The sequence below is a fragment of the Mus musculus genome, chromosome 1 (genome assembly GCF_000001635.26).
Source record: "Mus musculus strain C57BL/6J chromosome 1, GRCm38.p6 C57BL/6J".
NCBI classification, from domain to species: domain Eukaryota; kingdom Metazoa; phylum Chordata; class Mammalia; order Rodentia; family Muridae; genus Mus; species Mus musculus.
The window spans coordinates 75,474,545-75,485,801 of NC_000067.6; the positions used below are offsets into that span (position 1 = coordinate 75,474,545).

Genomic DNA, 11,257 nt, shown 5'->3' on the forward strand with positions numbered 1-11,257 from the left:
CACTAAATTACCAGTTTCCACTCATTATTCTACACTTAACCAGTTTATTAAAGCCAGAGCTTTATCGTGGATCCAGAAGGGAGAAGGCAGTAGATAACGTACCCCTCCTTTCTCAGCTTCACCTCCTCCAACAATCCATCTACAGCCCAGCTCCCAGGACAGGAGCCCAGGAGGCAAGGCTGGCGTCAGGCATAAACAGAGGCCACAGCCTGAATCAGCAGCGTCAAGGGGGCAGGGGGACTGGACAAGAAAGGATGGCTCTAGGGCATCTGTCTCAGGGCTTGTCCTGAGCCCATGGGTCCAACAAAGCAAGAGACAAGGGACCAGTGGGCTGCCCTAGGGACTGAGGCTACAGCCAGCCCTGTCCAGCGAGGCTGGCACGTGGCTCCAGGTTCCTGGGGAAGAGCAGGGACAGGTGCAGGGGCTTAGGTGCTGTTCCCCTGTTCCTGCTCAAAGAGCAGCATGGCAAGCTGGGTGCGGGAGCCAAGGCCCTCAAGTACGCTCTGGCGACAGCGGTGGTAAAGGTCTTCACTGAGCCGTGCACTGCACGGCTGGGCCCGGTAGCGCTGCAGCAAGGCTGGCTCTACTGCTCTCAGCACGTGCAAGTTGGAGAAGCGCAGAAACAACTCGTACACATCCAGGCTCTCCAGCAGCTCCTCCTCCTGCTCCGAGGCCGCCACCAGCCGGCCACGGGCCGCCACATAGTCGGAGTTGTAGAAGCATGCCTCACTGGCAGCCTGGCGATCAAAGTGACCGGTGTCACGGCCCAGCTCTGGTGGCCCAGGGCCCTGAGGTGGAGCCACAGCAGGGTGGAAGGCCTGGAAGTGCATGGGGAAGAAGGCCTGCCAGCCAGAGATGGCATGCATGCGGCAGCGGTTCAGGAAATCAGGTGTGAGTACCGTGTCTGGCCCGGCCAGCAGGAACAGAGTGTCTAGTGGGTGCTTCTTGGACAGCAGATCCATGAGACGCAGTGGAGAGGGCGCTGCTGTCTGCACACTGAGCCAGGGCACCCGGGCACCAGGGAAACGCCGCTCTAGCTCTGCCACGTGGGCCTTGACAGGTGCGAAGACGTCTGAGTGGGCTGCCCGCTGGGCCTGGCGTGGCTCATACAGCAGCAGCAGGGTCAAGGCTGCTGCATCACCAGGTTCCAGGGCTGCAGTGGCAAAGGCTTCTAAGAAGCCAGAAGCCAGGTCTCGTTCCGCTGCAGCCAGCGGCAGTAGCACAGTGAGCCGAGAAGCCTCGGTGACATAGGGTACAGGCAAGATCTCCACTCGGCTCAAGGGCCGAAGGAGCTGCACCCTGCGGGTGAGGGGCCAGCGGCCACCCTGGGGTGTCAGCGCTTCCAGCTGCAGGTCTAGTGTGTACTCCATGCCTCGGGCTGGATCAAAACGCCGGTAGCCGTTCACCAGCTGTTGCTTCTGGAGCTGCAGCGCTGGCTGGTAACGGCGGTTGAGCTCCTCTAAGGCTGTCCCCAGGACGTCAGCCACATCAGCCTGGTCGGCCCCACGCAACGGGCAGCGGGGAGAGCCATCGGCGCAGGAGAACGCGTATTGTTCTGTGAAGTAGTCCCAGCGCAGAACCTCAAAGCGTGAGGCAGGGCGAGACGGTGCTGGGATGCCCACTGGCCAGGCAGAGGCTCTCTCCCCATCAGCAGCCAGTCGGCTGGTATTCTGGATCTCCCACTGGGCAGGGGAAAAAGGGGCCATGAGCAAAGTACGGGGTCACAGAGCCAGTATACAACTAGAGACTCTGTGGGCAGGCAGTGATACTCAGAGAGGACCTGCAGCTTACCGGAAACCCAAGCCCCCCACCCCCCCACGCACGCGCATGCGCGCGCAGTTTCTTCACAGATTAAGACAGTTTAAAAGTTGAAAGGGGGGATTCCTGGAGGTTTCACAAAGGTCAAAGCCCTGGCAGTGGGTTTGCTCTATGACTCTATCACTGACTTTTTATTCCCGGGGTCTCTCAGGACCTGCTCCCCCTAATCCCTTGACTCCCTAAGCCCAGGCCTGTACCTGCAATTCTTGAATCTCCTGGTACGTGCGGTCCAGCTCAGCGCGGGCAAAAGCTTTGTGCAGCTGGTACATGTGCACAGGGTCACGCACGGGATGGGCTGTCAAGGCGCTGCGGAAACGAGGGTCCCCCTCCTGCACAGGCTCCCCGGGGCTCAGTTCCAGGTAGTTGTAGTGCATTCCCTGGGGAGGGAGGAAAGGAAGCATTCAGAATGGGAACAACAACAGAGCTGACTGACCTTCCTCCCTCTCTTAGCTGGTGTCTCATCTTCAAATCCTATAACCAGTTATGGACTTGGAAAGTCAGAGTTCTGTGGATTTGAAGTCTATTTGACCAGCTGATGTTGTACAAGCCTGGTCAGGTCTCTGTGAGCTCATCTGTGAAAGCTGCCTCAGAGGTGTCCAGAGAGCTAAATAAAATAGCTGACACTGAATATATATTGTGTGTAAGGATCTCTTACTTTTCCCTAATCCTTATACGGCCCTGCCTAATAATTGTTTCCATTAGCATGCACGAGGCTGCTGAAGCTCAGATCTAGTAATTTACCTAGAGCCACTGGGATTTAAAAAAAAAAAAAGATAGATTAACAGAGAAAACCCCAACCTCTATCTCCATTACCCCATACCTCTCCTGGGGAAATAAGCAAGCTCTGAGAGGAGACACTAATTGGGAGGCTTATCTTCCTACCTCGTGGTCACCAGTACAGCCCACGCCTGTGGCATCAAGGATGCAGCGGCCCAACCACTCATCCGGGCGAGCACTGACGATGTCGTTGCGGCAGCTTTCCAGGTGGGGGCGCAGTTGCTGTAGCAGTGTGCGAGAGAGCAAGACTCCAAAGCCCCCGTGGCAGTAGCGGCCTGGGGTAGTATCTCCACCGATGAAGTCCTGCGGCCGGCCAAGATAGAGATGGGTTGCTGAAGCAAGGCTGAGGTGGCCAGCTAGGCGGTCCAGTCCATGCGCTTCAGTATAGGTGGCATCAGGCACTAGGAAAAACCAGTCAAAGTCATCGCCGTGTTGCTCCAGCAGGTGGCGCAGCGCCAGGTGCAGGTGTCCGATGGGCCTCTCTTCGCCCAGTGCCACCACCGCCATGCCTGAAGGTGTCCGGCGGCCCCTCGCACCGGTCAGGAACACTACATGCTCCAGTCGGTGTCCCAGAGTTCGGTTTACAGCCACACCCAGTGTAGGCAACGTGGCTTGTGAGGTCAGCACTGCCACCAGAAGCTTCTGCCTGATGCCCAGCTCCGTGCTGATATACCGAGTTCTGGGAAAAGACAGTTAGGAACAAGATAGCACACAGCTTCACTTGTTAGTTCTCCTCTGGACCTGTTTGGCACCCACGAACGGGAGGATAAGACTGTCTCTCCCACGAGACATGATTTAAGTGATATACTGGTCTCACAGAAAGTGTTGCATCTAGGAGACAGCACTTCCAAGGCAGATGCAGGTAAGAGATACACTAGATCTACTTCCAGATTTCACAACCTAGTGGCTGTGTCCCTGAACATGTTACTTAATCGGTGCCATCTGTAAAATGGGACAGATTGCACTTAAACAGTAACATGCTTGGCACACTGTTGCAGATGCTCCCTGCAACATGAATATGCTGTCAGCCCCGCCCCCCCAATATGTCCTATAAATGATGTGTAGAAGCATACGGCATAGTGGTGTAGAGAATGTCTTTTGGAGAGGGGCAAACTAAGGCAGTGACTCACCTTCCTAAGGTAGAAGGTAAGTTGTACAACTGGAATTCACTGTTACTTAGAAGAAATTACTTCAATGCGTGGGCAGAGACATCAATGTGATGAGTACATTCCTCCCTCTCCCATCTCATCCCAAGGTGGCCCTTGAAACCCATCTAGGAATGAAATACAGGTAAATTCCAGTTCCCTCCTTTTTCTTTCCCCCTCTTTATACACTTATCCTCTTTAACACTCATTTTTCTAATCCTAAACAGACCAGTGGGGGGCTAAGAGGGTCTTTGGAGTATAATTGGGTGGAGTCGGTTTAGCTCAGCTCAGATCCGGACGGGATCCAGAAAAAGCTTCAAACTGGCCCTCTGTCTCCCTGCAAGCAGGGTCATAGGAAGTAATCGAGGCCCAAGGACTTCCTGGCCGGCCGGCCCCTTCCTTCCGGAGCCTGACCCGGCCTCTGGCGGCCTCCCTAGCGCGCGCATCCTGGCTGGTGCCTGCGGGGGGGGGGGGGGGGGTGTTAGGGCGGACGGAGTGGATCAGTACCTGACGGCCTTCTTGGTGGCCTGGCCTGGCTGCGCGGGATGGTAGGGCAAGACACGAGGCTCCCAGCTCTCACCGGTGCCTGCGCCGGCCCCGGGCCTCTCGCGCTCGGATCCGGGCTGCACCGAGTTGGGCCGGCGCGCCGCGTTGGTGTTGCCGCGCGGCGGCAGCTCAGAGTCTCCGGGTTGGGGCGGCCCGGGTCCGCAAGGCTCCTCCACCCAGGTGACGCTGAGCAGGCTCAGGGTGAAGCCCAGAGAGATGCCCACGGCCACGGGCCCCGCGGGCCGCAGCACGGACAGCAGCAGCGACGCCCGCATGGCGTCCCGACAGCGGGTCCCCGGCCCCCGCGTAGCCCGAGGCGGCTCCGAGGGGGCGGGACCGAAGAGGGGGCGGATCCGGAGGGCCCAGGCCCAGCAGGCGGGCCCGCTCCCTCCCCGCCGAGCAGAGGTAGGAGCTCAAGCCCGGAATCCCCGGGCGGGTCGGCCGCCCTTAGAGCAGCACTGCGCGCCCGGGCCTCCAAGGCGGCCGCTGTCCGACGTGTCACCGACAGGGCCCCGCCCCCGAGGTGGGGTCTAGCCGTCAGCTAGCGGAGAGGGACGAAGGGGAGGAGGTTAAAGGGGAAGGACCCCCGGAAGTGCCCCCTCCTCAGCGCCGGAGAGGCAGACGCCGGGGGCGGAGTCCCCTGTCTCCCCCCTGCGTGGTTGGTGCGTCCCGGATGACGTCAGAAGCAGCCCGCCCCTGCCAGGATGGTGCACCCTGAGTGACGTCAGGAGCAGAGGCCGGAGCTGTCCATCAGCACCAAAGGCCGCCAGCGGGCTCAGGGCATGGGGCCGCGGCTCCGGGACAGCCCGAGCTCCTGCTCCTTTCCCTTCCCCGAGCCGGGCGCGAGTCTGTGGAGCTGCAGTGCCAGCCGGTGTCGGAGGTGGGGCGACGACGCCGTCGCACAGAGACCCGTCTCTCCGGCCCAGCAGCCCCCTTCGCACGGCAGACTTTGCCCGGACCCCAGTCAGTCAGAGCCTCTGGTGTCCTACAACCCCGGCTCCTCCGGCCCCTGCACACCCTCCTTTGCTCGGAAGCTCCGGTCACCTCCGGCCCAGGTAGATCTTGGACAATTCCAAATTGAGCCTCCCACAGATGGTGCTCAGGCTGCCTCTTTTTGCCAGCGGCACCCTCCCTCTCCTCGTCTAGCCCCATCTAGTCCCTCTTTTAAGTCCATCCCAGCCGCCTCTAGCCAGGCACTTGTTTCCCTTTGTCTCTGCTCCCCGTTCCAGAGATGCTTCTAGAGCTGCCTGATGTGGGCAACCATTCCTTTGTCCACTGTGCCCTTGCTGAATTCCCCCACTCGCACTGTTATTGTAGTGGAGACCCACAACTGACTCTTGACCCCAATTTCCTCCCTGTCAGGTTGTCCTGGGAGGGTGACCCCCTTCCATTCCCGGCGCTATGCCGGGTACTATGGAAACTCTGCGGTTTCAGCTGCTGCCCCCGGAGCCGGATGACACCTTCTGGGGTGCACCTTGTGAACAGCCTCTGGAGCGCAGGTATCAGGCACTGCCGGCCCTCGTCTGCATCATGTGCTGTTTGTTTGGAGTCGTCTACTGCTTCTTTGGTGAGATCCCCCTCGTTCCTCACCTGTGGCCTTCTACTGTTTCCCTAAAGTTCCTTTTTCTGGTGTCTCGAGAATCATTTCCACCCCATCCCACCCCCACCCCCACCCCACCCTCATGGCGGTATCATTCTCTTGCTGATCACAAGTATATTTGTAGATCATTGACTCTAGATTCTACAGAGAGCAGGTTTTGAATTAGGCTCTTTGAGTTTGAACCGGGCTCTGTATGTTAGTCACTGTGATGTAATGGGCATGTTAACCTGGGTCTCAGCTTTTTCACTTGGACAAAGACAACAGTGTTTGTCTCATATAGACAAGAATTAGTAGGTGGTCAAAGAATAATGACTATCGTAGCGAAGATATGTTTGGATCACTTAGGATAAGCAGACTAAAATAAAATAATAAAAACTCTTAGCATGGTTCCTTACCACAGGGCATATTGCATGGTGGGGGCGAGACCTGGAATATTCACACTTGTGATACATATCAGAGTGGGCTGGATGGTAGTCATACAAATGGAGATCGCCTACAAGGCAGATTCCCATAAGAATGGTTACTGTGAAGAGTTGTATGGGGGAGGGCGTGGTATGCCTGTAATCCCAGCATCCAGGAAGCCAAAGCAAGGGAAGGGAGGCTCAAGGCCAGCATGGATTACATAGTTCAGTGAGGTTGGGTGGGTGAGCACTAACTGCCGCTCAGTCGAACAGGTGTGTGGGGGTCCATTTGACAACTCTCAAGGTCTTGGACCAAGGCTGGCTTCTCTACAAAACAGTATGCCTTTTTCTCATTTTCACAAAGGTGACCTATGGGCTAGTGTCAGCTTTGAGTAAATAAACGCCCAGTGGATTCTTCAGGAAGTTACAGAACTTCACAGTGGAGAGAGCCTTCTATGAGTAGGGACCCAAAGGCAGCCTTCAAGATTATATGTATCAGAACCAGTTTGGGCAGAGAGGCTGGGGTGGTTTGCCAGAAGTGTGTTAGAATAGTTGGGAATATAGGGTGTGGAATATGGGATCAGATGGTCTTTCTCTTACATTTTGCAGAGTGGGCAGGGAAAATGTCCCCCACAAGGATTTAGGATATGTATGGGTGTCCAAAGATTCCCCCCTCCTGCTCTGGGTACCTCCTCCCTCTGCATGGTGCTCTGGATAGCTTCATCCCTTGCCCTCAGCTCTAGTAATCATCCTACCCATCTTGGATGCCCCTACCAGGGATTCAGAGCCTCTTTCTAAACTCTGCTCCTCTCTGACTTCAGAACCTTCTGGGGTCTGATACCCCCATTCTTGGAACCAAATCTCTTTTTCTCTTTATCATCATCTTTCTCTTTGGCTCTCCCTGCCTCTCCTTGACTCCTAACTCTTTCTTCCAGCTTCCCAATTGTTTGTGATCCACCTCACCCCCCCTTCCTCTTTCAAACACCACTCATGTCTCTCAAGTCCCTTCAATTCCCCACCCCCCACCCCCACCCCCCATTCTCCATGTAGTCCTCTTGGGTTTCCTGCAGCCCCACATAGCTCCTAGTACCCTCCCTCTGGTTCTCTCTGATCCCTGTAACTCCAGTCAGTAGATTGATCCTCCGCATGGTGGTTTCTAGTGCTCCTATTTCTCTGCCCTCAGTGTTCCCCTTTGTCTTTAATAATCTTAATGACACTACTCTTGCCCAGTCCCCTGACCTGCAAAGACCTCATCTCCCCCCCAAGCTCTGTCCTCTCTGTGACTTTCCAGCACTGCTTTACCTCGGAAGCCCCTGACAGTCTTTCTAAACCTAGGTGACCTCACCCCATTCATTTTCTTCTGATTTCCAGACTCTTCATTTCTGAGTAGTCCTCCTCAGAGGCCCAGAGACTCCAGTGCTGATCCCTTTGGGACTCCAGTGATCTCTCTGGACCCTGTGATCCTAAAGACCCTATTGCCCCATGGCCAATTTACTCAACTTCGACCTTCAAAGGCTCATAACATGATTTTAATAATTACGTGCCTTCACAACGATTCTCAGCAAACATCTGCACGATCTCCCCTGACCTCCATGGCCCACCTTGAGCCCTCATGACCTCTAATTCTTCCTTTAGCACCCATGTCTCCGATGCTCTTGTGCCTCCATGACCCCAACCCCTCTGACTTCTAACCTGGTAACCTCATTTTGGCCCCTCCCTGGCCCTGTTCCCCTCCAGGTTACCGCTGCTTCAAGGCAGTACTCTTCCTCACTGGGTTGCTGTTTGGCTCAGTGGTCATCTTCCTGCTGTGCTACCGAGAGCGGGTTCTGGAGACGCAGCTGAGTGCTGGGGCAAGCGCGGGCATCGCACTAGGCATCGGGCTGCTCTGCGGGCTGGTAGCCATGCTGGTACGCAGTGTGGGCCTCTTCCTGGTGGGGCTGCTGCTCGGTCTGCTGCTCGCTGCTGCTGCCCTACTAGGCTCTGCACCCTATTACCAGCCGGGCTCCGTGTGGGGCCCGCTGGGACTGCTACTGGGAGGCGGCCTGCTCTGTGCCCTGCTCACGCTGCGCTGGCCCCGACCACTCACCACCCTGGCCACTGCCGTGACGGGCGCTGCCCTCATCGCCACTGCCGCAGACTATTTTGCTGAACTGCTACTGCTGGGGCGCTACGTGGTGGAGCGACTGCGGGCTGCACCTGTGCCTCCCCTCTGCTGGCGGAGCTGGGCCCTGCTGGCACTCTGGCCTCTACTTAGCCTGATGGGCGTCCTGGTGCAGTGGAGGGTGACAACCGAGAGGGACTCCCACACAGAAGGTGAGAGGACACAGGCTAGGGTGGACATGGGAAGGAGGGGTGGACGGAGATGGGTGGTTAGTGAGAAGGGACAGAAACCACACACAAAAAGTCGGGGCCTTGATGGGTTAGAGAGTTGACTTGATCAGGGTCTAGGAGAACAGGGCCAAGAAACAATCCCAAAAGAATGTGCGGGGCACCGGCTCTAGGTCAAGTCCATTCCAGGCGCTGGGGTAATAGTGATGAAATAAAAGCAGAGCAGAGGATGTAGCTCAGAGGTAGCATGCTTACCCAACATGAGCTGGGGTCTGAGCTTGACTACAGACAGGACAACAAATAAACAAAGGCTACCAGAGAAGGTTCCTGCTCTCATGAAGGGTGTACATTCAAGGTAGCCGAGAAACAGATAACAGATGTGTGAAGAAGCAACTAAGTTAACTTCTCTTGTGCAGCGTGTTATGGAGAAATACAAGGTGATCTGAAACGGTAACTTTATGGAGCCCACTGTACTTAGGGTGGTCAAGGAAGGCTGCTTGGTGCAGGTGCAGTTCATGAGCTTTGCTGACAGGATGGACCCTCTAGGCTGAAATCTGTTACAAGGACAGTGCGATGCCCATGGAGGGCTTGGAGTAGGAGAGGGAAGAACATGGGTTAATGTCTGAGGATGCAGAATGCAGTAGAGCAGCAGTTCTCAACCTTCCTGACGCTGTGACCCTTTGATACTCTTCCTCATGGTGTGGTGAGCCCCACCCATAGATTATATTCATTGCTACATCACAATTCTAATTTGCTGCTGCTATGAATCATAATGTAAATATTGGTGTTTTCTGGTAGTCTTAGGCAACCTCTGTGAAGAGTTGTTCACCACCCCAAAGGGGTTGGGACCTCCAGGTTAAGAACTGCTCTAGTAGAGAGAGACAAGTGGATGGAGAGAGGACATAGTGAAGAAGGAGCTGTCCAGTTAAATGATGATGGGATGGTGTCTGGGGGGGGGGGTGGCGGGAATCGGAACAGCAACAACAGTTGGGGAGGCAATTTTGCGCATACAGGCCACTGCAAGAATAGAAAAACTGTGGGAAGTCCCATCTTGGAGGTAGGAAGTCAGGAAAGGAAGTAACAGGGTGGACGGGGGTGATGGTCGTGGGCAAGGGACTGTGGAAGCCTAAAGCCTCTGAGGGGAAGGGAGGAAGAGGGCTCCGTGAAGAACTATGTGGACCTGAGTCTCTTCTGTGCCCATCCATCCCTCTACAGTCGTCATCAGCCGGCAGAGAAGGCGAGTGCAGCTGATGCGGATCCGGCAGCAGGAAGAACGCAAGGAGAAGCGGCGGAAGAAGAGACCCCCTCGGGCCCCTCCCAGAGGTCCCCGGGCACCTCCAAGGCCTGGTCCCCCTGACCCTGCTTATAGACGCAGGCCAGTGCCCATCAAACGCTTCAATGGAGATGTCCTCTCCCCGGTGAGGCCCCAGGACTCCTCCAGCCCCGAGGTGGGAGGAATGTGTAGTTTGAGCATGCAGGACTGAGTCTCCTTACGGGACTGGATGTATTTGTCCACCCATCAGAACCTCCGTACCTGGGCTCTGACAGATCCATCTTTGGAGGTAGGGACAGGTGTCCCAAGTACTGATATCAAATGGATATGGTATATGGTGGGTTTTAGGGCCTGGGTGGTATAGGGAGAGGTGGGTCTGTGGCAGGACTCAGACCTGTTCTTATTTCCCCACAGAGTTACATCCAGAGCTTCCGGGACCGGCAGACTGGGAGCTCTCTGAGTTCCTTCATGGCCTCCCCTACAGACACGGACTATGAGTATGGGTCCCGGGGACCACTGACAGCCTGCTCGGGACCCCCTGTACGGGTGTAGTCATGTCCCCATTGTCTGGACTCTGCAGTCACCAGCTCTGCCACCTTCGAGACTCCTGCCAGGCCACTACTGAAGCTGCAAGGCCCTGTGGCCTCTGGCTGTCTCGCCTCCTTGGAAAGGGTTGGCCAGCCACCAGAAGGGAGGCTGTGTCTCAGGTTAGGTAGGCCTGGCCTGAGGGAGAAGTTCCCGTCCAAGCTCCCGAGGGACTCGGGGTGTGAGCCCCACTGGGAAGTGCTCAGGGTTGTGTGTTGCCCATACATGTGTGTGAAGGGGTAGGCCTGGAGGGGACACTGGGACCCTTGCTTTAGATTTGATTGGCAGGGCTTCTTCAGGGCTAGCCCCGCCTCCTGTCCTGCTGCTGGGGTCCCATGGGCCACTCTCCTGCATGTCTGTGGTGGGGGAGGCCTGCCTGCCTCCCCTATTGCTCTATCTTCCAATCATTCATCTAAGGGTTCTTGTCACTGTCCATGGAACTAATGACGGCACCCCTCACCCTGGTCCCCTGGCCTCTGCAAAGCCACCAGCCAGAGGGCAGTGGCAGAGGATGGGGGTGGGAGGGTGCTGTCCTGGGTTGGGTTTGGGAGGAGGGTGGAGGGAAAAGGGCTTAAATGCACGGTGCATGTCTGGTGTCTGCTATGTCACCGTAAGACACCTCATGCTTCTGTCTCCTCCCGCCCTGTTTTACATCTTTTATAAATGTGCCAAACGATGTGGTCTCTGCCAGAAGTCTTCAGTAACCGGTACTTCCAGCAACCAAGCTGGAAATACTGCAGCCTCTGAGCTGTGACACTACAAGGGGCTCCAAGCATGGTCTGCC

General features: G+C 56.3%; 2 protein-coding genes across 3 annotated transcripts; one reads left to right on the forward strand and one right to left on the reverse strand.

The window, feature by feature from the left end:
- Positions 1 to 24: 24 nt before the first annotated feature.
- Chpf (chondroitin polymerizing factor) lies at positions 25 to 4,927 on the reverse strand. Of its 2 annotated transcripts, NM_001001565.2 has the most exons (5): positions 4,248 to 4,927; positions 3,726 to 3,868; positions 2,701 to 3,274; positions 2,016 to 2,195; positions 25 to 1,682 (listed from the first exon to the last, which is right to left on the reverse strand). In NM_001001565.2, exons 3-5 carry the CDS (start codon positions 3,100 to 3,102, stop codon positions 426 to 428), a joined length of 1,839 nt encoding a protein of 612 aa, NP_001001565.1. In that variant the 5' UTR covers positions 3,103 to 3,274; positions 3,726 to 3,868; positions 4,248 to 4,927; the 3' UTR covers positions 25 to 425. The 2 variants fall into 2 exon arrangements, with proteins under 2 accessions (NP_001001565.1, NP_001001566.1); NM_001001566.3 differs by lacking the exon at positions 3,726 to 3,868.
- Positions 4,928 to 4,987: 60 nt separating this feature from the next.
- On the forward strand, positions 4,988 to 11,149 carry Tmem198 (transmembrane protein 198). Its single transcript, NM_177056.4, has 5 exons — positions 4,988 to 5,341; positions 5,649 to 5,853; positions 8,025 to 8,600; positions 9,831 to 10,033; positions 10,303 to 11,149. The coding sequence occupies exons 2-5, from the start codon at positions 5,688 to 5,690 to the stop codon at positions 10,438 to 10,440; spliced, it is 1,083 nt and encodes a 360-aa protein (NP_796030.1). The 5' UTR covers positions 4,988 to 5,341; positions 5,649 to 5,687; the 3' UTR covers positions 10,441 to 11,149.
- The last annotated feature ends 108 nt before the right edge of the window (positions 11,150 to 11,257 follow it).

Coding starts and splice junctions, on each gene's coding strand:
- Chpf (NM_001001566.3), bottom strand. CDS start 4,561: ATGCGGGCGTCGCTGCTGCTGTCCGTGCTGCGGCCCGCGGGGCCCGTG. Junction 2,196..2,700: donor GCTGTACTGGTGACCACGAG/GTAGGAAGATAA, acceptor CTCCCTCCCCAG/GGAATGCACTACAACTACCT. Junction 1,683..2,015: donor AGGAGATTCAAGAATTGCAG/GTACAGGCCTGG, acceptor TCCCCTGCCCAG/TGGGAGATCCAGAATACCAG.
- Tmem198 (NM_177056.4), top strand. CDS start 5,688: ATGCCGGGTACTATGGAAACTCTGCGGTTTCAGCTGCTGCCCCCGGAG. Junction 5,854..8,024: donor AGTCGTCTACTGCTTCTTTG/GTGAGATCCCCC, acceptor GTTCCCCTCCAG/GTTACCGCTGCTTCAAGGCA. Junction 8,601..9,830: donor GAGGGACTCCCACACAGAAG/GTGAGAGGACAC, acceptor ATCCCTCTACAG/TCGTCATCAGCCGGCAGAGA.